This window comes from Ictidomys tridecemlineatus, chromosome 1 (assembly GCF_052094955.1).
Source record: "Ictidomys tridecemlineatus isolate mIctTri1 chromosome 1, mIctTri1.hap1, whole genome shotgun sequence".
NCBI classification, from domain to species: domain Eukaryota; kingdom Metazoa; phylum Chordata; class Mammalia; order Rodentia; family Sciuridae; genus Ictidomys; species Ictidomys tridecemlineatus.
This window is the reverse complement of record NC_135477.1, coordinates 11,037,637-11,058,106: the sequence shown is the minus strand read 5'-3', so window position 1 is coordinate 11,058,106 and position 20,470 is coordinate 11,037,637. Positions and strand designations below refer to the sequence as shown.

At 46.9% G+C, this 20,470-nt stretch overlaps 1 protein-coding gene across 2 annotated transcripts; it reads right to left on the bottom strand.

Annotated features, from left to right (window-relative positions):
* Positions 1 to 2,436: 2,436 nt before the first annotated feature.
* Positions 2,437 to 20,119, bottom strand: Sfxn4 (sideroflexin 4). 2 transcript variants are annotated; one of them, XM_005320716.5, is made up of 14 exons: positions 19,964 to 20,119; positions 18,421 to 18,486; positions 16,583 to 16,657; positions 16,167 to 16,193; positions 16,026 to 16,080; positions 14,811 to 14,836; positions 13,685 to 13,738; positions 13,546 to 13,602; positions 13,316 to 13,381; positions 11,913 to 11,991; positions 10,972 to 11,087; positions 7,343 to 7,428; positions 6,105 to 6,222; positions 2,437 to 3,193 (listed from the first exon to the last, which is right to left on the bottom strand). In XM_005320716.5, exons 1-14 carry the CDS (start codon positions 20,000 to 20,002, stop codon positions 3,116 to 3,118), a joined length of 942 nt encoding a protein of 313 aa, XP_005320773.1. In that variant the 5' UTR covers positions 20,003 to 20,119; the 3' UTR covers positions 2,437 to 3,115. The 2 variants fall into 2 exon arrangements, with proteins under 2 accessions (XP_005320773.1, XP_021579022.1); XM_021723347.3 differs by lacking the exon at positions 13,316 to 13,381.
* Positions 20,120 to 20,470: the final 351 nt, after the last annotated feature.

Sequence of the window (20,470 nt, the reverse complement as noted above, 5' to 3'; positions counted from 1 at the left end):
GAGACCCTGCAGTTGCACTTTCTTATAAAAGAAAACATTTTTTTTTCTTGGCCTTTAAACATTTTGCCTATATTATGAGGGTTTTGCAGATTTTATACTTTAATAATCCATATTTATACTCCCACAGAAGTGACTGTTGGGCAGCTGAGCCATTGGACCTCTGCACCTAACCCGGTGCTAGCACTAGTCTTCAGAGGAGATGCCAGTCCTTATATGGTAGAGCAAATAACCCATCTTGAGTATTAGTGTCTTAGGACTGAAACAGTGATTTTTTTTTTTTTAATAATCAGTAAAGAAATGTGAGAATCAGCTTCTTACAGGGGCCAAAACAAGAGAATGTCTCCAAATGACTTCAGTAAAAATAATTTGGCTACAGATCAAGGTGACCGTTCTTGTTCAGTTGTATACCTTCATAACTGGAGAACTTTAAATTGCCAAATAAGCCTAGAGGTCGAAATTATATACTTGTTATTTTGTTATGTATATTCATATTAATTTTGAAAGATTATTTTTTACTCAAAACTGTTATCCTTGAAATCTTACCTGGAAACATGTTTGCAAAACAAACTATCTATTGGATTTTTCTTTTTTTTTCCTGGGTGTTAGACAATTGTTAAGTAAAAACAAAAATAGCCTTTTTTCCCTCCTTCCTTAGGCAGGGCCAGAGAGGACCTGAAATGAGATGATGTTTACTGAGGCAAATGATTGAGAATTAAATCTGCACTTTATGAAAATGAATACTAACACCCCCCCTTTGGGGGGAAATATTGTATTAGCTAATGGACAAACTTGTTAAAATTACAAATTTATGATGCAGAATTAAAATGGCTCTCTCTCTCATTCTCCCCATTCCAAGTAAGAGAAAAAAAAATCCTCTTTTCCAATTGCTAAGGGACTGAGGAGTTATGAAAAAGAGTTGTCTGGAAGGTAAAGCAGTCTCCAGGCTACCACGAGGCTCCCAGCCTTGCCCCACTCCACCCCCACTTCCAGGAGAACTGTCCTGGGAAGAGGCCTTCATGCTTCTAGTTGCTCATCTGTAAGTGGCTGAACCTCCATTAGGCCTTTGTCCACCATCTGCCTGTGTATGTGCACTGGGATTTAACCCAGGGTGCTCTACCACTGTCCTGTATCCCCCTCCCTTTTTACTTTGCATTAGTGCTGGACTTGAACCTGTGATCCCCCTGCCTCAGTTTCCCAAATCATACGGATTACAGGTATATACCACTGCATCCAGCCCATTCCCCCTGCGTGCCCCCAACCCTAACCCCTGACCAGTACTGGGGATTGAATCCAGAGCCTCACATATGCTAGGCAAGTGGTCTACCGTGGATCTACATCCCCAGCTCTTTATTTTGAGACAGGGTGTTAACAAAGTTGCCCGAGCTGACCTTAAACTTGTGATCCTGCTGCCTCAGCCTTCTGGGTAGCTGGGATTACAGGATGTGCCACTGCACCCATCTCCTTTTTTCCATCTTGATCTCTACCTTTAATTTAAAGTAAGCCTGTGGCCAGACTGAGCCATCTAGTAGGTAATTTTTACTGGTTTTGTTCTATAGGCTTCTGTAAAACTCCTTTTTACTAAGTTTGGAAATAACTGTTATTCTAACCAAGGGAAAAGTGAGTCACAGAAACATTCTTCGGTGGTCTGGGTAAGGCATTTGGAGACATTGCTCCAGTACCCAAGTGTGTGGACACCTCTGTGCCATGCCCTGGGCTATATCCTGGGGCTACCCTGATAGCAACAGTCCCTGCTCTGGGGGGAATAGGATCAGCCAACAGGTTGTACTTCATTGTGGCCAGACTTAAATCCCACATAGGAAACATGGGGCACTATGGGAGCACCGGGCAGGGACATAGAGTTTAGCACTGTGAATCCTGGAGGCCGCAACTGTCCAAGCCCAGAGCAGAGGGAAGAGCTTATGTGAAGGCCCAGAGGAGACCAGAGCCCATGGAGAAACAATGAGGAGAGATGAGTAAGGCAGAAGCTCCTGTGAGGCATGGCAAGGCATGGACTTGACACACTGGGTAGCTTCTCAGGCCTGGCTTAGAAAAGCGGGCTGGTGCATGGACTGGCTGGAGCTGGGCAGCAGATGAGGAGCACCAGCAGGGAGGACTGCTGCACTGAGCTTAGCTGGCAGCCTAGATCATGAAGTGTTCTGGACTCTTGACTAGATGGGCCAATCTGCTGACCAGGAGGGAGGGGGAGGGGGTTAAGGCCATTAAGGCCACCAGGGCTCCTGTCCACACTCCACACAGCCAGTGTGAGGAGTCCTTGGGCATCCCAAGAGCCAGGTGCAGCAGGCAGCTGGATAAGAGCCTCAGGATCAGGACTGTCACAGGGCCCAGCATGGTGGCAGCGAAGCCTTTGGGTGGCACTGGTGACAGCAGTCTCGGCAAAATGGAAGCTGGGCTGATGCAGTGTGCACTGACTGTGGATGGATTTTTGCTTTTTTAATGAGGCAGTTTAAATGCTCCTGGGGAGGAGCCAGCAGAGAGGGAGGCTGAGGCCAGAGGGGACTGCAGAGGCTGTAGTGCAAGGCCCTGAGGTCCAAAGGGAGGAGCCCAAAACCTAGGGACAGGTAACCTTACATGGACAGGCTGGGTGTGAGTGGAGGAGGTTTGCTAATTGCACGCCAACCAGGAGGTCACTGCTGGCCAACATCCTTGGTTTTCCATGGAAGGAGGCAGAGCCTCCTGTCAGTGCGCAGTGGGTACAGCACAGTGGGCAGCATGGCAGGACTTGCAGGTTGTCCAGGATGGAGTGAGCCGAGGAGGGAAACAGGGCTGCTTGCGCTTATCTGGAGATGGGATGTCATTTTAGTGCCCACCTCCTGGGCCAGGTGCACCCTTCATTGTACTGTTTCAATATTCAACTTTAGACAAAGTTCATTAGTAGCTGCACAGTCCTCCCACAGGCTGCTGCTGGACAGCAGCCTCACGTGGGGTGTTGGTCAGGACACACTCCCATCACTTCTTCCACCAGCCTCAAAGTCCCTAGAAGCCATCCTGCTTCTAGAGGTTCCCAGGGATGTCGGGGTCGGCAGGGTTTTGTGAACTGAAACCTGGAGGGCAGGGAGGTCTTCAAGCAGGAGCCAGAATCACTCATACCTGGCGCCTACACCCCTCTGTTATAGAACAGTTCTGTTTCTTCCGTCAAAGCCTGAATTTCCTCTTCAAGTTTACTGTACTTTATCTGAAAAACAAAGTTAAATCCTCAATATTTACACTCATGACTTCTGCTTTAGAAATCAAGTTTTTTTTTTTTTTTTAAAGAGAGAGTGAGAGAGGGGGACAGAGAGAGAGAGAGAATTTTAACATTTATTTATTTTTTTCTTAGTTCTCGGCGGACACAACATCTTTGTTGGTATGTGGTGCTGAGGATCGAACCCGGGCCGCACGCATGCCAGGCGAGCGCGCTACCACTTGAGCCACATCCCAGCCCCAGAAATCAAGTTTTTAAAAAGCATTTTCTGAGAGTAACCATTTCACTCAGTCCATCTCTTTCAGTGATATCTAACCGATAGCAAAAAGGATCACCTAACTTCTTAAAAACTTGTTAATGGAACATTTCAGTTGTAAACAAATGTAGATGGGGTGCAATGGTGCAGGCCTGTAATCCCACTAGCTTGGGAGGCTGAGGCAGAAGGATCACAAGTTCAAAGCCAGTCTCAGCAATTTAATGAGGCCCTAAGCAACTTAATGAAAGCCTGTCTCAAAAAATGAAAAGGGGGGTTGGGGTTGTGGCTCAGTGGTAGAGCACTTGCCTAGCATGTGTGAGGCCCTGTTAATCGTCAGCACCACATAAATATAAATAAATAAAATAAAGGTATGGTGCCATCTATAACAAAAGTATTTTTTTTTAAAATGAGGGGTTGTAGCTCAGCAGTAGAGTGCTTGCCTAGCATGTACAGGTCATGGATTTGATCCTCAGTACCACATGAAAATAAATAAATAAAATAAAGTTATTATGTCCAACTACAACTGAAAAATAAATATTAAAAAGAAAAGGGCTAGGAATGTGGCTCAGTGGTTAAACATCTCTGGTACGATAAAACAACCAACCAAAAAATGTAGAAAGAATATAATGGTCCTTCATGTGCTTATCACTCAGCAACAACCATTCATAAGCTGCTGGTCTTACTTCCTTGAGCACCTCCCACACCCAGAAATGGGAGCTTTTTGTTGTTGATATGTTGTTGGGGGCATGGTTACCAGAGGCACTTAACCTCTGAGTCACATCCCCAGCCCTTTTTGTTTTTTATTTTGAAATAGGATCTCACAAAGTTGCTAAGCCTGGCCTTGAACTTACCATCCTCCTTCCTCAGCCTCCTGGGTTGCTAGGATCACAGGTGTGCACAACCAGGCCTGGATTTTCTTGAGTATTTTAAGGGAATTCTCAGATGTACCATTTTACTTACAAATACTTCAGTATGAAATTTCAAATGATTAAAAAACTCTTCCATGTAGTTATAGAACTATTGTGCTATTATCACACCTAACAAAATGAACAGCTATCCCTTCACACCATCCAATACCCATCTCTAGGCCCATGAGACTATAGGTGGTGGCCGGCAAAGCTCTGGAGGGACAAACTCCCAGGCCACTTCTAGAAGGCAATGCAGCCTCTGGCCTTCCTGAGATGCCCTGGGCACTGAACCCCTCCCATCCTTGGGCTTCTGTGCATGCACATGGTCACCCAAGATGGGACAGGGAGGTAAGGACCCCCAATAGCCCAGGACAGGCATTAGGTACCTCCATACCCACTCAACAACAACCATTCACAAGCTGCTGGTCTTACTTCCTTGAGCACCTCTCACACCCAGAAAAGGGAGCTTTTTGTTGTTGATATTGTTGGGGGCAGGTATTTTCAAGGTCCAGCAGATCTTGGTGCTTGGGGCCACACCTGGAGATGGACTCCACTTCCTGCCTCTGGTCTCTTGAGATTTCCACACTCAACCCACTATCCTTCCTGAAAACACCCGTGAGAGACTATTACCTGTCCCCCAATGTCTGTTCTCTTCTTCCCCAGCAGCAGAATTTTAAATAGGTACAGAATAAATATATAAAGAACAACCCTTTTCTGAGACACTATTACTATTACCTTGGACTCTCTTCAATAGGTAAGGAATCAGAAAATTGACCAAGATAATGGAAAAGCTGGGAATTTGAATCCAAGCAGTCATTACAAATTAAATTACAATATATTATAAACTGTCTCTAGGACTGTGCTATCACAGTAGCTACGTGTGAGCACATAGGTTAAAATTAAATTTAATATTCTTGGGCAGAGAATGTTGCCTGCGGGTAGAACACTTCCCTAGCATGTGTGGAGCCCTAGATTCTGTCCCCAGCACTACAAAATTAATTAATTAATCAATCAAAGTAATAAAATTCAGTCCCTTAGTCACACTAGCCACATTTCAAGTGCTCGGTAGACACATGTGTCTAGTGGTCATCACATTGGTGAGGACAGGGACTGTGTCCACTACTGCAGAAGTTGTGATGGATGGGGAAGTGCTGTGAAATATGGAGAATTTAAAAATTCTTTAATACCTTTTAGAGTTTTTTTTTTAAATATTCCAGAAAACTATTTATGATATACTGTTAAGAAAAACAGAATCCTTGGGGCTGGGGATGTGGCTCAAGCGGTAGCACGCTCCCCTGGCATGGGTGCGGCCCCGGGTTCGATTCTCAGCACCACGTACAAAGATGTTGGGTTCGCCGAAAACTAAAATGTAAATAAAATATTAAAAAAAAAAAAGAAAAGAAAAGAAAAGAAAAACAGAATCCAGGGCTAGTGTTGTGGCACAGTAGTAGACGGCTTGCCTAGCACATGTGAGGCACTGGGTTTGATCCTCAGCACCACATAAATAAATAAATAAACAAAATAAAGCCACAATGTCCATCTACAACTAAAAATATTTTTAAAAAAGACAGAATTCAAAACGACAAGATATTTGGGAAATGGAATTATGTCTAAATAATATTTTGTTTTATACTTTGATAAAGTTTGTATTAAAAAAATAATAATTTATATTACTTTCATGATCATGAAATAAAATCCCATTTTCCCTCTGAGAAGAAATCAGAGACAGGGGACTTACCTGTCCAATTTGTGGAAACATACTGAAAGACACGGGCACCATCACCCCCATCACCAGGAGAGTACAGGACAGTTTTAGGGTCCATAATGATTGTGGATTTTGCAGGAAAAACTGGGTTCTAGAAGACACCAGGTAAAGCTCACAAATTTTACTAAACATTTTGGGGCTGGCCTGCTCTCATGGTGGCTAATCCCGCCTCCTGTGTAGCTGCAGGCCCAGGCCTTGGTTACCATACAACCCATGAGCAGGCAGTGAAGCAGCCACACTGGCAGCTCAACATGCAGCAGCGCTAGGAGATGAGTGCTCCTGCCCTTGCTCGTCCGACCCCAAAGCCTGGGAGGTCTGTGTGGTCACCAACCCCTCCACAGAAATGAGGAAACAGAAGCACTGGGTTTTGTTCAGGTAAAGCAACCTGCCCCAAGTCCCACAGCACAAAAGGTCAGACTCCAGAGCCTCCATTGGTCCAGACAAGGATGTGACACTGACCTTGACCTTGGGAGAGTGTAAGAGACAGTATAACATGCATGGAAGCCCAGCACAGTGGTCTGAGACCAGGATCTGGTGGAGGCTGTACCCTCCTGCCTCAGCCTCCAGGTCTCTGGGATTATAGAAATGTGCCACCATGCCTGGCTCTCGAGCTCATTTAAAACCTGCTCATTTGGGGGGAGAGGGGAGCTTGAGCAAAGTTCATAGCACATCAGAGCTGGGCAAACCTGCAAATCATCCAAATCTATCATTCTAGAAGTAAAGGAATATGGCTCAGAGAGTCCTCTGACATGCCCAAGGACACAGAGCAGACTCAGGGCAGGGCCTGGGCTAGCTTCCAGGATTGCTGCAATGTGCATCTCTGGATTTCCACACCTCCCCTGATCAATCATCTTAACTCTGAGAGGTGCTTAGCAGGAAGTTCACTGAAGCCCCCTCCTCCCACTCTCCCTCTAGTCTCAGTATCAGACAAGTTTTATAAGAGGTTTGACCTTCAAAATGTTATTCCTACTTAGGGAGATGGAATGTCCCTCTTACCTGTTTCTTTTTGGTACCAGGAATTGAAACCAGGGATACTAACCACTGAGCCACATCCCAGCCTTTTTTATTTTTTATTTTGAGACAGGGTCTCACTAAATTGCTTGGGGCCTCGCTAAGTTGCTAAGGCTGGCTTTGAACTTGGGATCCTCCTGCCTCAGCCCCCTGAGCTGCTGAGATTACAGGCATGTGCCACTGTGCCCAGCCCCTCTTACCTTTTAAAAAAGTAGGTGAAGACTTCAGGAATAAAAGCCGAGGTCCCAAACAGCACTGCCCTGGAGATTGCTGTTTCTCTAACAGCCTGATAAAGACGCAAAGAGAACAGCTTAGGACACCGAGTGAAATGAAAGGTCTTGTGACAGAGATGAGCCAACACAACTCCCTTTCCCACCCAGAAAAAGAAGGCACTGGAAATAAGTGAGTGACACTTTCACTGTCCTCTCCAGGCCAGGTGCAGCAGGATGGCAGGGCTGGCGCCAGGAGGAGTAAAAGAGGATTTATCTCCCCGAACCCACAAATGTCTCCATCAGGCCACACAACCACCCAAATGAGCTCCCACCACGTAGGAACCAAGGCAGCTTCCAGACAAAGCCTCAGAACCAGATGGCAGCCTCGCTGGAGGGAACCTTGGATCTGCCCCTTCTGTTCACGGTGTAATTTCCTCTCAACCCAGGTCTCTGCCTCATAGCCTAGACCTGGACCTGCTCCCCAGGGTTCCTTCCTACCCATGGGGATGTCAGCAGAAGCCCAGCTGAGTATGCGGCTACAGCACCGCCCCTCTCAAGACCAAATGTCAGGACCCAGCCCTCACCTGTGGGACATAAAGTGTTCTACAGGACCAGGGGGCAGCTCAGTGGTAGAGGCTTGCCAGCACGCCCAGAACCATGGGGAAAAAGTTTTTTTTAAAGTGTCATCTTTTGGGGCTGGGGATGTGGCTCAAGCTGTAGCGCGCTCGCCTGGCATGCGTGCGGCCTGGGTTCGATCCTCAGCACCACATACCAACAAAGATGTTGTGTCCGCCGAGAACTAAAAAATAAATATTAAAAATTCTCTCTCTGTGGGCTGGGGATGTGGCTCAAGCATTAGCGCGCTCGCCTGGTGTGCGTGCGGCCCGGGTTCGATCCTCAGCACCACATACTAACAAAGATGTTGTGTCCACCAAGAACTAAGAAAAAATAAATAAATGTTAAAATTCTAAAAAAAAAAAAAAATTCTCTCTCTCTCTCTGTCTTTCTCCTCTCTCACTCTCTAAAAAAAAATGTGTCATCTTTTTTCTCTACTGTATCTTGCTCCATGTGTTAAATATTAAACATTAAATTCCATATATTAAGTCAGGTGCAGTGGTGCACGCCTGTAATCCCAGCAAACCAGGAGGCTGAGGCAGGAGGATCACAAGTTCAAGGTCAGTCCCAGCAATTTTAGAGAGACCCTAAGCAACTTAGCAAGACCCTGTCTCAAAATTAAAAAAATAAATAAAAAAGGCTGGGGATGTGGCCCAGTGGTTAAGCACTCATGGGTTCAATCCCTGGTACACACACACACACACACACACAAAAAAAAAATTCCACTTAATGTTAAACACTTAATGGTATAATTGTATGGATTATAAGCACAAAACCATGAATTCTTGAGCGCAATTTTAGGGACTCTGAAGAGAATATCTGACTATAAAATGGTTCACATGTTAACTTTTTTCGTACCAGGGATTGAACCCAGGGGAGCTTTGCCACTGAGCTGCATTAGCCCTTATTATTTTTTAAAATGGCTGGTCTCAAACCTGTGATCTTCCTGCCTCAGCCTCCTGAGTCAGGACTATGTTGTTGTGCCTAGCTTTCACATGTTAACTTCAGAGCCAGCCCCTGAGCAGACAAGCAGCACTGTCCTGTGCTCAAGAACAGGCAAGGGCTGGGGACGTGGCTCAGTGGAAGGACACTTGTTTAGCATGTGTGAGGCCCTGACTTCCACCCCTAGTACCACCAAAAAAATGTACAGGCACACCTTTCCCGCCTCCCCTGCGCTCCTTCCGCCCCTTGCTGTTTTCCAGACTTGGTACAACCTCCCTTCCCAGGCTCCTCTCCTGGGGCCTGCGGCCTGCCCTCTGCTCATACCACCACCCACAGACCGTAACACACACCCACACTGGGCTCCAGGCGTCCCTGGGCAGGGATGGCCCTTCCCCACACAAGATCAGAAGGAGCTGAGAGGGTCATTTTTAAAATAAGTTTCAAGAACATGAAGTAAGATCCTTTGGCTTCAGGAAAAGAACAGGGGCTGCTGAGCATGGCGTTCCACGCCGGTGGGCAAGATGCCTCTGTCCACCTGTCCTGTGTGTAAAACAGAAGGACATTCCAAACAAGATGCCCGTCATGGGTAGACTCACCCCTGTTTGCAAGTGAGTGGCTTACAAGGCCAGGGGGGAACAACTGGGACCGACCTCCTGAAATCTGACCCCAGGTGCCTTATTACAATCAGATACTGCTGGTTACGCAGTTTCTGAAATTTTAGCCAAACAAAATAAGCCTTTCAGTGACAGGGAAACACAGAAGACTGCTTACGCTTACGCACAGTGGCAGGCGCTATTCTTAAGAGACAAATACTTTTTTTTTTTTTTTAAAGCAGATTATCAAGCCTTTTTTTTCTTTTCCCCCCTCAATTGGCCCTTATGCAAGAAATGAAATTTCTGCTGGTGAGACAGACTCAGGCCTGAGCTCCCTGCCCTTGGGAGCCTGGGTGGGTTCTCCTGGAAGCAGAGGTTCTCACTGATAAGGGTTTGGGTCTCCAGAGCCCAGCTGTGCCAGGCAAGCAGGAGGAGCTAGGCGGCCATGTGCTGGCCCTCGCTCTTCAGCTGTATGAATGGCTCAAGGCAATACCACCACCTGGAAGTTAAAACTGAGTGGAAAATCAAGCATGCACGAGACCCTGGAGTCACTTCCCAGTATTGGAAAAAAAAAAAAAAACAGAAAAAAAATCTATATGCATATTTATACATATATGTAATGTATTTATATGTATATAAGTACACATACACATACATCTGTGTATATAAACATGCATATGTATATGTATAAATATGGGCATATATGTATAAGTATATATGTGTATATAATTTTAAAAGTCCCTATCCAAAATGAAACTACCATAGACCATTCTAGTTTCTTATAAATGAAACACACATGGAGGCTACTTGCTGAATTGAACAAAAGAATAAACCAATGTTAAAAACGATTAATAATTGAGGACAATTAAATGAGTTTGACTTCAGAGGACTGGATTTCTTTCCCAGGCCCATCCTTGACAACAGACTGGTCTCTACAGATGAAGATGGTAGAGAAATCTACTGTGAGGTGGACAGAGAGCAGGAGGGCAGGGCAGGCTGGGAGGGGGTGGTCTCCAAGAGGGCCCCAGGCAGCACACGCTGGAAGGATGGATACTGAACGGAAGGAGGAGGCCTCACACTAGCTCCTACAATGCCCCCCATGATGGTCAGACTTACGGACCAGCTTGGCAAAAGTACCCAGTTATTGAACCAAACATTAACCAAGCTGCTGATGTGGGGTGTTTTGCTATGGGATATGTTAACCACAATCTGTTGACACAAGGGAGAAGACCCTCCTCCATATGTGGATGGCCGTTAAAGACCTTAAGGGCAAAAACCGGTCTCCCAAAGAAGAAACTGCCTCAAGACAGAAGCACTGTCTAAACCAACGTGCCATCTTCTAAACTTCAGGGTGTAAAATGCAGAAACTCTTGGTGGCATGGGGTGGGGGATGGGAACAAGAAAAGAGGAAACAGAAAATCCAACTCTGCCCAAAGGGCCAGCAGCTGAGCTCCAAAGTCCCTGTACCTTTCTTCCAGCTCTTCTGGAACGTCCTATGACATTGCCATCCTTGTCCATGACCTCAATCCCTTGGACAGGCTCCAAACTCCGAGAAGCAAAAACATTCATTCCACTGACTTGTGCTGTGGATGTTAGGAAAAGAACATGAAACCAAAGGAAGAGCTTCAGCCCAAAAAAAGGACATCTTTAAAGGGCTGTGTCCATTTCCAGCCCTTCTTGGACAGTTGCTTTCCTCCTGACCCTCAAATGGTCACCTCCCACAGGCCCAGCAGACCACTTAGGCTTTTGTAACACAATTTTTCCAATGATGTCATTCTGCCAACTCTTCAAACTGCTTTGATTCCCAAACCCAAATGTGGAACATGAACTAGTGAACTTGCAGGCTGGCGAACACAAAATATTCAGTGAATACCTCTGCCACCCCTTCTGGAGTCCGATCGCTTGCTAGGTTGGAATTCCTATACTAGTGCTTGCTTACTGTGTGACTCTCAGCAAGTGACTTAATCTCCCTATGCCTCAGTCTCTTCACCTGTAAGTGGGAAGAATATTTCCTACCATAAGTTGCTGTCAGGATTAAGAGGTGGAAATAGAGGGTTTGTGCAGATATTCATTAGAACGTGGTACGTGGGGGCTGAGGGTCAGCTCCAGGGTAGAGTACTCGCCTAGCATGCATGTGGCCCTAGGTTTGATCCCTAGAACTGAAGGGAAAAAAAATGTATTTGTGTTTCCAGGCTTGAGTTTGTCCTCTGAATTAAAAGGGTATCTACAGAGAAAGTGCCATCTCTCAAACCACAGACCCCATCTGGGCTTGGGGCCCTGGTAAGTTGCAGACGGTGGGGGCCATCAGTCTCAATGTGGCCCAGGGAGCCAGGGTCTCTGGAGACAGAGGAAAACTCAGAGCCCACAACAACAAACAGAACTGCATGTGCCCAGCCCTTATAACTCACCAAGAAAGACAATCGGTAAGGCTCTTTTGATCCAAGGGTTATCCAGATGATACTTCATTTGTACCAAATGTGGAATTAACTAGAAAGAGAGAAAGATCCTAATTGCACGGAAACAAAAAAAAAAAATCAGCCAAACACACCTAAAAGCAAAGCAAAAACACTGACCTAGTCCCAGGGCAGATGGTGGCCAGTGAGTACATGCATTTTTTTTTTTCTTTTAATGGTGCTGGGGACTGCACCCAGGGCCTTGCATGTGCTAGGTAAGTACTCTACCACTGAGCTACACTCCCAGCATTTTCACTTGTTTGAATTCTTGTGACACTGAGGTGTTATCTTTGTTCATTCTAGGAGGAGGTGAGGGCTTGCTTAGCTTATATACTTCATCCAGAGTCAGAGAGCTGCGAAGGGCTTGAGCCAGGATGGGAATTCAGGCTTGTCTAACTCTAGTCCACATTTTTAACCATTTCAGTGTCTGGGCATTCAAAGCAACACATAACTTGAACAATACATCTGTGCAGCATAAGTTAATTTTTAAAAAGATAACAGTACTAACTACAGTCATCCCTCAGTATCCATAGGGGATTAGTTCCAAGACTCACCCGGGATGTCAAAATCAGAGGATTCTCCAGTCTCTTATATAAAATGACATATTATTTGCATATAACCTTACCCTATCCTCCCATAAACACACTCCAGATTTCTTATAATGCCTAATACAAGGTATATGTGATATAAATAACTATTATACTATACTACATTGTTTAGGGAATGATGACAAGAAGAAAAAAAGCATTTACATATGTTCAGTTCAGACACAATTTTTTAAAAAAATATTTATTTATTTTTTTTTAGTTGTAGTTGGACTCAATATCTTTGTTTTTATGTGGTGCTGAGGATCGAACCCAGGGCCTCGCACGTGCTAGGTGAGTGCTCTACCGCTGAGCCACAACCTCAGGCCCGTGACACAATTTTTTTAAAATACTTTCAATCCACAGTTGGTTGAATACACAGATGTGAACTCAAAGGGCACACTGGGCATGCCTAGAAATTCAGAGTCCTGATTTTGAGGTGACAGGCCCACAGTCACTTTCCTATTCACACCTCCCAAGTCGTTTAGGTCAGAATATAAATTTATGGGCTGGGGATGTGGCTCAAGCGGTAGCGCGCTCACCTGGCATGCGTGCGGCCCGGGTTCAATCCTTAGCACCACATACAAACGAAGATGTTGTGTCCGCCGAGAACTAAAAAATAAATATTAAAAATTCTCTCTCTCTCTCTCTCTCTGTCCCCCTCTCTCTCTCACTCTCTCTTTGAAGAAAAAAAGAATATAAATTTATAATCAGAATAAAGCTTTTTTGATTCTGAGGAATAAAAAAGATTTGACAGGTTGTAAAAATACCTACCCCAAAGAAGGTCGAAGAAGCAATTACTCCTGCTCCTAATAATATTTTTGCTGGTAGACTGTGACTCTTAAGGAAAAGAGAAGTACATAGTTAGCAAATGCACAGTTTTGCCCAGCAAGAATAACTTAAGCCACAACAACAGAAACCTAAACCACACACACAGACAAAAGAAATAACCTCCAGAAGAAAGAACCCCAAATCACGTCCCTTCTGGGTTTCAGGACACTCACGTAACTTGCGTTTCCGTTGACCATGGTGAACCCTGTGGTGTAGGCATATAAGGAAACCTGCAGAATGAAAGGCATGCGGGCCTCAGCCTGGTTTCAAGCACAACAGAACCCAACACCAGGAGACAGGAGGAGCTACTACCTGGGGTAAAATCATGGACTTCATCCCTTTTGCTGGCATCATTGACAAAAATACCTTGAAGAAGAAAATGGAGCAGAGTCGCACATGTCTGGAGGAGGCAGAGCTGGCAGCAGCACAGGACTTCCCAAGGGAGCCGCAGCACTGCACCCCCCAGGGGCTAGGACAGCAGGAGGGTGGCAGGTGCACGACTGCCAGTGGACAAGCCCGGATGGGCGAGCGAGCAGCCAGCAGGCCCTGAACCAAAGGCTCCGAGGACACTGGGAGCTCCTGCCAGCCCACATACTTGCCAAGGAGGGAAACAGCGGGCAGGTGTGGCGCAGTGACCACCCAGGGATGTGACAAAGAGCACCTCCCAGTGGGAGGATGTTCCTGGAAGGGAGTTCAGTGTCCCAGCTGAGAAGCCCTGTGGGGGTGGCGAGGGGGGGGGGGACTTGGGGAAAGAAGGTGCTGTTAGTTTAGACCTGAATGTTTCCCAGAGGGACTGTAACTGTGTGTGTTAAAAGCTTGGTGACACTAGGAGGTTGTGGACACAAAGAGGTGGGCCTGGCGTGAGGTCTTTGTGTGACTGGGGGCATGACCTCAGAGAGGACTGTGGGACCCCAGCCTCTTCTTTTCTCTGTTTTGCTCACAGGTGAGCCGTCCTGTTCCCCCCGGCACTTCCACTGTGCTGGGATGCCTCGCCCCAGGCCCAGGAGCAACGCAGCAACTGACCACGGACCAAGACCTTCAAAGCCAAAGTAAATCTTTTCTTTCATAAGCTGACTGACTATCTCAGGTATCTGTTCTAGTGACAGAGAGCAGACTGACACAAGAGGTAACAGACAATCACAGGAAGCCTGTGACTAGCTGCACATCTTAACTCACGGGCCTCTTCTATGGTGCTTTGTATAGTAAGAGACCTGAAAAAGGACACCCTGGTGACATGGGCCTTCGAGAAGCCTGAGGCCTCACTGGTAAGTGGGGTGGGGGTGCCGATACAGGAACAGTAACAAAGGCCACAGGTGGGGTCCACGGCCATCGTGTTTCAGGAAGGCCCAGGACAAGGATCCAGCGCTGGGAGACGTGGCCAAGGTCAAGAGACAGTTCACATCCTCCCAAACCTTAGAGTGAAGGACGGCTTACTCACCGTGGGCACCGTCAAAGGCAGGAAAGCTGGCAGAGAAGAGCAGAGCATCAGTGACCATGGCTGCTAAGGCAGAGGTGGCCTCCAGGGTGCCACTCCCCGAAGGCCCTTCTCCAGCCTCCCCAGGGCTCAGGCCTCAGGAAACGATTTATACTCCTCACCTCACATAAAAATAACAACCAGGTGCACATGGCAGAAAGTTAAAACAGCACAGTACAGAAAGACCTAAGCAGAGGGCTGCCACCAGCCCTCCCAGGCCCTCTCCCTGCAGGCCAGCGGTGTACACACTTATCACCTTGCAGGTGAAGTCTGGGATGGTCTCTCAGAATGTCCACAAAGCCTTGCTTACAGATGGCCTTACCATCCACACAGGGTCACTATGCACTACCTGATGCTAAGTTTTCCCCACTTAATGCTATTTTTTTGGTACTGGGGATTAAACCCAGGGTACTTAACTGCCGAGCCACATCCCCAGCCCTTTTTATTTTTTGAGACACAGTCTCACTAAATTGCTGAGGGCCTTGCTATATTGCTGAGGCTGGCTTATAAGTGGCCCTTACAAGAGGCCAGCTCTGATCCTGCTTTGACAAGCTGCATCCTGGCTTGCTCCCGGGGCCTGAGGGTGCAGAGTGAGATTTACCCACAGGCCTGGTGCTTGCTCCAAAAGCCCAGATCTTTCCACAGGACTGAATCAGCTCTGGGCCCTGAGCCTGCTGTTCACTGTCAACACCAGACCTTTCAAGTATTCTTTTGAAGCTGTGGCTTCCAGAATTTCCACAGATACCCCTTTAGGGAAAAAGTAGAATAAAATAGACCAGGCAATCAGGCAAGGTGGCACAGGCTATAATCCCAGAGACTCAGGAGACTGAGGCAGGAGGATTCTAAGTTCCAAGTCAGTCTTACAATTTAGCCAGACCCTGTCTCAAAAAATAAAAGGGATGTAGCTGAGCAGTCGAGTGGGTTCAATCCCCAGTACCACAAAAAATAAAATAAATAAATAAAGCAGGCAGGGTTTTCTGCAAATCATATCTTCCAGCACACTTCTTCTTCTTCTTTTTTTAGTTGTAGATAGACACAGGATCTTTATTTTTATTTATTTATTTTTTATGTGGTGCTGAGGATCGAACCCAGGGTCTCACGTGTTCCAGGCGAGTGCTCTATCACTGTGCTACAACTCCAGCCCTTCCCAACCCACTTCTGACACGAGAACCAGCTCACCTGCAGGTCGGAAGAGAATGGGTATCAGCCTGCTGCTGTCAGGATGCACGGTTGACTTCAGAGGGACAGATGCAAAGGTTAGTTGGAGGTTTAGTTTTGTGATTTTAGGAGACTAAAAACTAGAAAGGAGCTGAAACTTACGAGGCTTCTTTTCCAAGCATCTTTAATCTAAAAAGAAAAAAAAAAAAAAAGAACAAGCAATAGCCTTTTTTTCATACTGGAGATTGACCCAGAGGTGTTTTAACATTGAGTCGTATCCCCAGTCCTTTAAATTTTATTTAGAGACAGGGTCTTGCTAAATTGCTGAGGCTGGCCTTGAACCTGTAATTCTCCTGCCTCAGCCTCCAGAGACACTGGGATTGTAACACGCCCAGTTCTATGTGGTTTATGAGATGGAATTCTAACTACATTTAATAAACTAACCCAGTTTTGCAAGGCTGATCCCTAGGTAGTATGTACAGTGACAAGACTGATGGCCAAAATGCCACCTGATTTCACACCATGCACAATGGAACCACCTAAAGGCAACTGGGCACAGCTGAGCACATGGGACATACCCTCTGGTCATCCACGTCGAATCTGTATGCATCTTCACTGGTAAACAGCAGTTGCCTCGATTTTTCTATTTTTTCCTGTAATCAAGTACCAAGAAATCAGTCATCTCAATACTGTTCAGATTTTTACACAATGAAGAGTCACAACTCACCAGCACACACAGAGGAGTCATCAGTATTTTAGCTGCACACCTGATTTCAGTGTGCAGACTAAGGCTCTCTACCCTGAAATTTCCCATTAGGATGGTCCCACATGTCACTCAGATTTAAACCTTCCAGGTTCCTGGACAGCTCCAGCAGCAGCCCTGCTTGTGTGACCAATTTCCCAGCTTGTTGACATCAACTACCTTCCTGGTTGCACAAATCAGAACACTGGCAGTGCCTCCTGTCTTACCTACCTCAGGTCTAATCAGTTCAATTCCCTGAACTTTTCTTAATCTGAGAAAGAAAATCAAATACAAAGGACAATACAATCTTAGTTTGACTGCCTACTCTAATCCCCTTACCCAGCAGTAGCAACTGTGAAACATTCGGTTATATTTGCTTTCATTTTATTTTTCAAAACCAATTATTCCCTGCTATCACTACCACTACCCCCACCGGCCCCATCTCATCCCTCCCCATCCTATCAGATGAGTTCAGGTTCAGGTATACCTTTCCAGTCCCTATTTTTATACTTACATATACATGAACACATGTATCCATTAACAAATAGATAGCATATACTTTCTGCATCTTGCTTTTTCCATGAAACTTTACAGACATCATGTTTTGTTTTGTTTTGTTTTTTGTGTATGTGTGTGTATGTGTATGTATCTAGTCAAACCCAAGGCCTTGTACATACCAGATAAGCTCTCAACCAATGAGCTACATCCCCAGGCCTCAGTGTTTCACTAAGTGGAAACTTAGAATATATACAATGTTAAATGGAAAAACATAGGGCTGGGGGTGTGGCTCAGTGGTAAAGTGTTTGCTTAGCATGTGCAAGGCCTTGGGTTTGATCCCCAGCACCACAAAAAGACACACACACACACACACACACACACACACACACACAGATAACAAGTTCATCACTTTAAATGGCTATTCGGCGTGACCCTGCAAGGATATGCCACATTATCTATTTTCGTGCTGATGGGCACTCAGGTAGTTTCTGGCTTTTATAATAAAACTGCAAGAAACCTCTTGAGCATGAATATGCAAGTCTCCCTTAGTGTCATACCCTGAAGGGTTACTGGTGACAGGGCATCTCCTCTTCATGCCCAGTGACGCTGGTTCAAACCCTCATCTTTCATTGGGATGACGAGCCATCCTCAGAACGCCCTTGCCCGCATACTGACCCTTCTGGCTGTCACCACAGAGACCAAACCCTCATCACCTGGCCTCAGAGGACAAATGCCAATCCTGCTCAATTCAGTGACACACAAAGTCCTGCAAGATCCTCTTCTTGCATCAAAGGCCCAGTGACCTGGTGCTATCTGGCCTTCTGCCCTGGGCTTTGCTGACGGCCCCTTGCTGACAGTTCTGCCCCCACTGGCTCCCACGCCAGCCTTCTCTCACCAACCCAGACACAGCATCCTGTTCCCTTGGGGCCTCGGTCAAGGCTGCTGACTGGCTCTGGCTGCCTGTCCTGTTACACAGAAAGATAGTCTCGATTCTTTCCGACTTTCTGACCCTGCCAGATGCAGGCATGCTATTCCCTGCTAACCAGATGTATGCTTATTTTTATCACTCTTTCAATCTAACAAGCCCATTTGAAAGGAATAAAACACACACACACACACACACACACAATCTTCAAATTCAAAATAAATTCACCATCTCTGAAAACAAGAACTTACAATTGAAGTGATCAAGTTTGTAGGATCTAATAATTCTGTCCACTGAAGAAGCCTCTGAACAAAAGACTGAAGGAGAAAAGACCAGAAGGGTTAACAGAAAAACAGACATATGGATGCAGTAACAGTGAACTTCTTCTTTTTAACTTATTATGGCCTTGTCTTGTGTTCTGCCTTTTAGAGGATTCACCTCCTGGAGTCCTCATAACATGCCCATTTTAGAGGTAAGGAAGCTGAGGCTTAGAAGGGCTCCTGGATGGAGTCCAGGCCACACAGCCAGGATCAGGCAGCAGTCTGTGACTGACCACTCAGGATCAAGCTGTCATGGAGTGTTAACATCCCAGACTCTGCAATCAAACACACCTGCGTTCACATCCCATTTATGACCTCAGAGGAACAACCTCTGAGGTCAAAATCTTTTTCCTGGACCTCTGGTTTCTGTAAGGCTTATTAGCCCCAATAGTAAAGAACAGATAGATACTCCAGTAAAGCCTCAGTCAGTGCAGCTCAGATCACATGCAGAGAAGAGGCTCCCAACCAGGCCCCAGACTTTGCAGGGATTCAGCCTTTAAGTCCTGGCTCTACCTAGAGAACTTGAATTCCTGATCCACTCTCAAATTCTTCACCCAAAATAAAGCTAGGCTCTACTTTTAAGTCAAGGCTGCAAGGAATGCCTGAGGCCCCATTGTCCAGCTTGCCCTGTGTGTTATGGAGCACGGGATAGACTTAGGTATAGCAAACACACCTAGCTTTTAAGAACTGTACCAAAAATGACTCTAATAATGAGAGGCTGAGACAAGAGGATCGCAAGTTCAAAGCCAGCCTCAGCATTAGCGAGGGCTAAGCAACTCAGTGAGACCCTGTCTCTAAATAAAATACAAAATAGGGCTGGGATGTGGCTCAGCGACTGAGTGCCCCTGGGTTCAATTCCTGGTACCAAAAAAAAAAAAAAAAAAAAAGTTTTTTAGATTACATGTTGAAATGCTATTTCACATCTGTTGGGGGTTAAATAATACATTATTAAAACTGGTTTCACCTGTTTCTTTGTACTTTTTAAATGAGGCTTCTGGAAAATTTTTTAAGTACCTCTGTGGCTCAGGTCACATTTCTATCAGCCCTGGAACTTCCTGGGCAGGGACGACCTGGGGTCTCACTGAGTGGCTGGCCTATCAAGGGTGGGAGGCCAGGAATCCTGTTCAGACCAAACTGCTGCTGGGCAACTCAGGACGCACACACCAGTAGGACCAGGCTGGGGGTGGGGGTGGGGAATCTGGGTGGTGACCTTGTGGCGACCCTCCCCAGCCCAGTCTGGGGAATAAAGGATGCACACTGACAGCCGCCGTGGCCACCCGCAAGCTTGGGTTACCCCTCCGTCCCCCTTTCCGGGCCTGCGATGGTGGTGGGAGGGGGATGCAACCTCCTGGGCCATTCTGGGACTAGGGACAGGAGGCGCAGGGCAGCCACGTGGGCCGCCAAGGTCGCCAGGGCCAGGCGGCTTCCACGCGGCGCGCCCTCCCCGCCCCCAGCCGCGCGGGCCCGGGCGTACTCGGCGTTCCGCGATCCAGAAGCGCACGTTGGGCTCCATGCGTCTGGCGGCGCTGGCCTCGCGCTTCCTCCTCTTGCTGGGACCTACGTAGGGTTGGAGTGGCCGTCGCCGCCAGGCCGGGCGCGGAGGAGGAGCTGGGCAGCGTGCCCCGCCCACCCCCGCGCGCGCGCCGCTTCTTGTCACCGCGCGCACGCGCCCCGGCTCCGCGCCGGGTTCCGAAGAGCCAGCTACTCCTGCGGGCAAAGTCTGCCAACCCCGCTCCGCACCTTAGCGGGTCCTACCAGGCCCGATCACGTGGGGAATCTCAGTACTTGTCGAGAAGACCCTGGAAGCAATGCGAGGGGCCGTCCACAACCTTGCCCTCCGCTCCTGCCGCGCCTTCCACCGTGCGCCCGAGCTTTTGGACATTACCCGCGAAAATCCCTTCAGTTGCCCTTAATGACCGGTGCGCACTTGGTGGGTACAGTCTGCAAAGCCCAGTGAAAAATGAAAGCGACGCACTCCTTA

Excerpts from the sequence above, each read along its gene's own strand:
- Sfxn4 (XM_005320716.5), bottom strand. The coding sequence starts at position 20,002 with ATGGAGCCCAACGTGCGCTTCTGGATCGCGGAACGCCGA. Across the intron at positions 18,487-19,963 it reads TCTGGATCGCGGAACGCCGA|TCTTTTGTTCAGAGGCTTCT; the intron begins GTACGCCCGGGC and ends TTTCTCCTTCAG. Across the intron at positions 3,194-6,104 it reads TGTTTCCACAAATTGGACAG|ATAAAGTACAGTAAACTTGA; the intron begins GTAAGTCCCCTG and ends TTTGTTTTTCAG.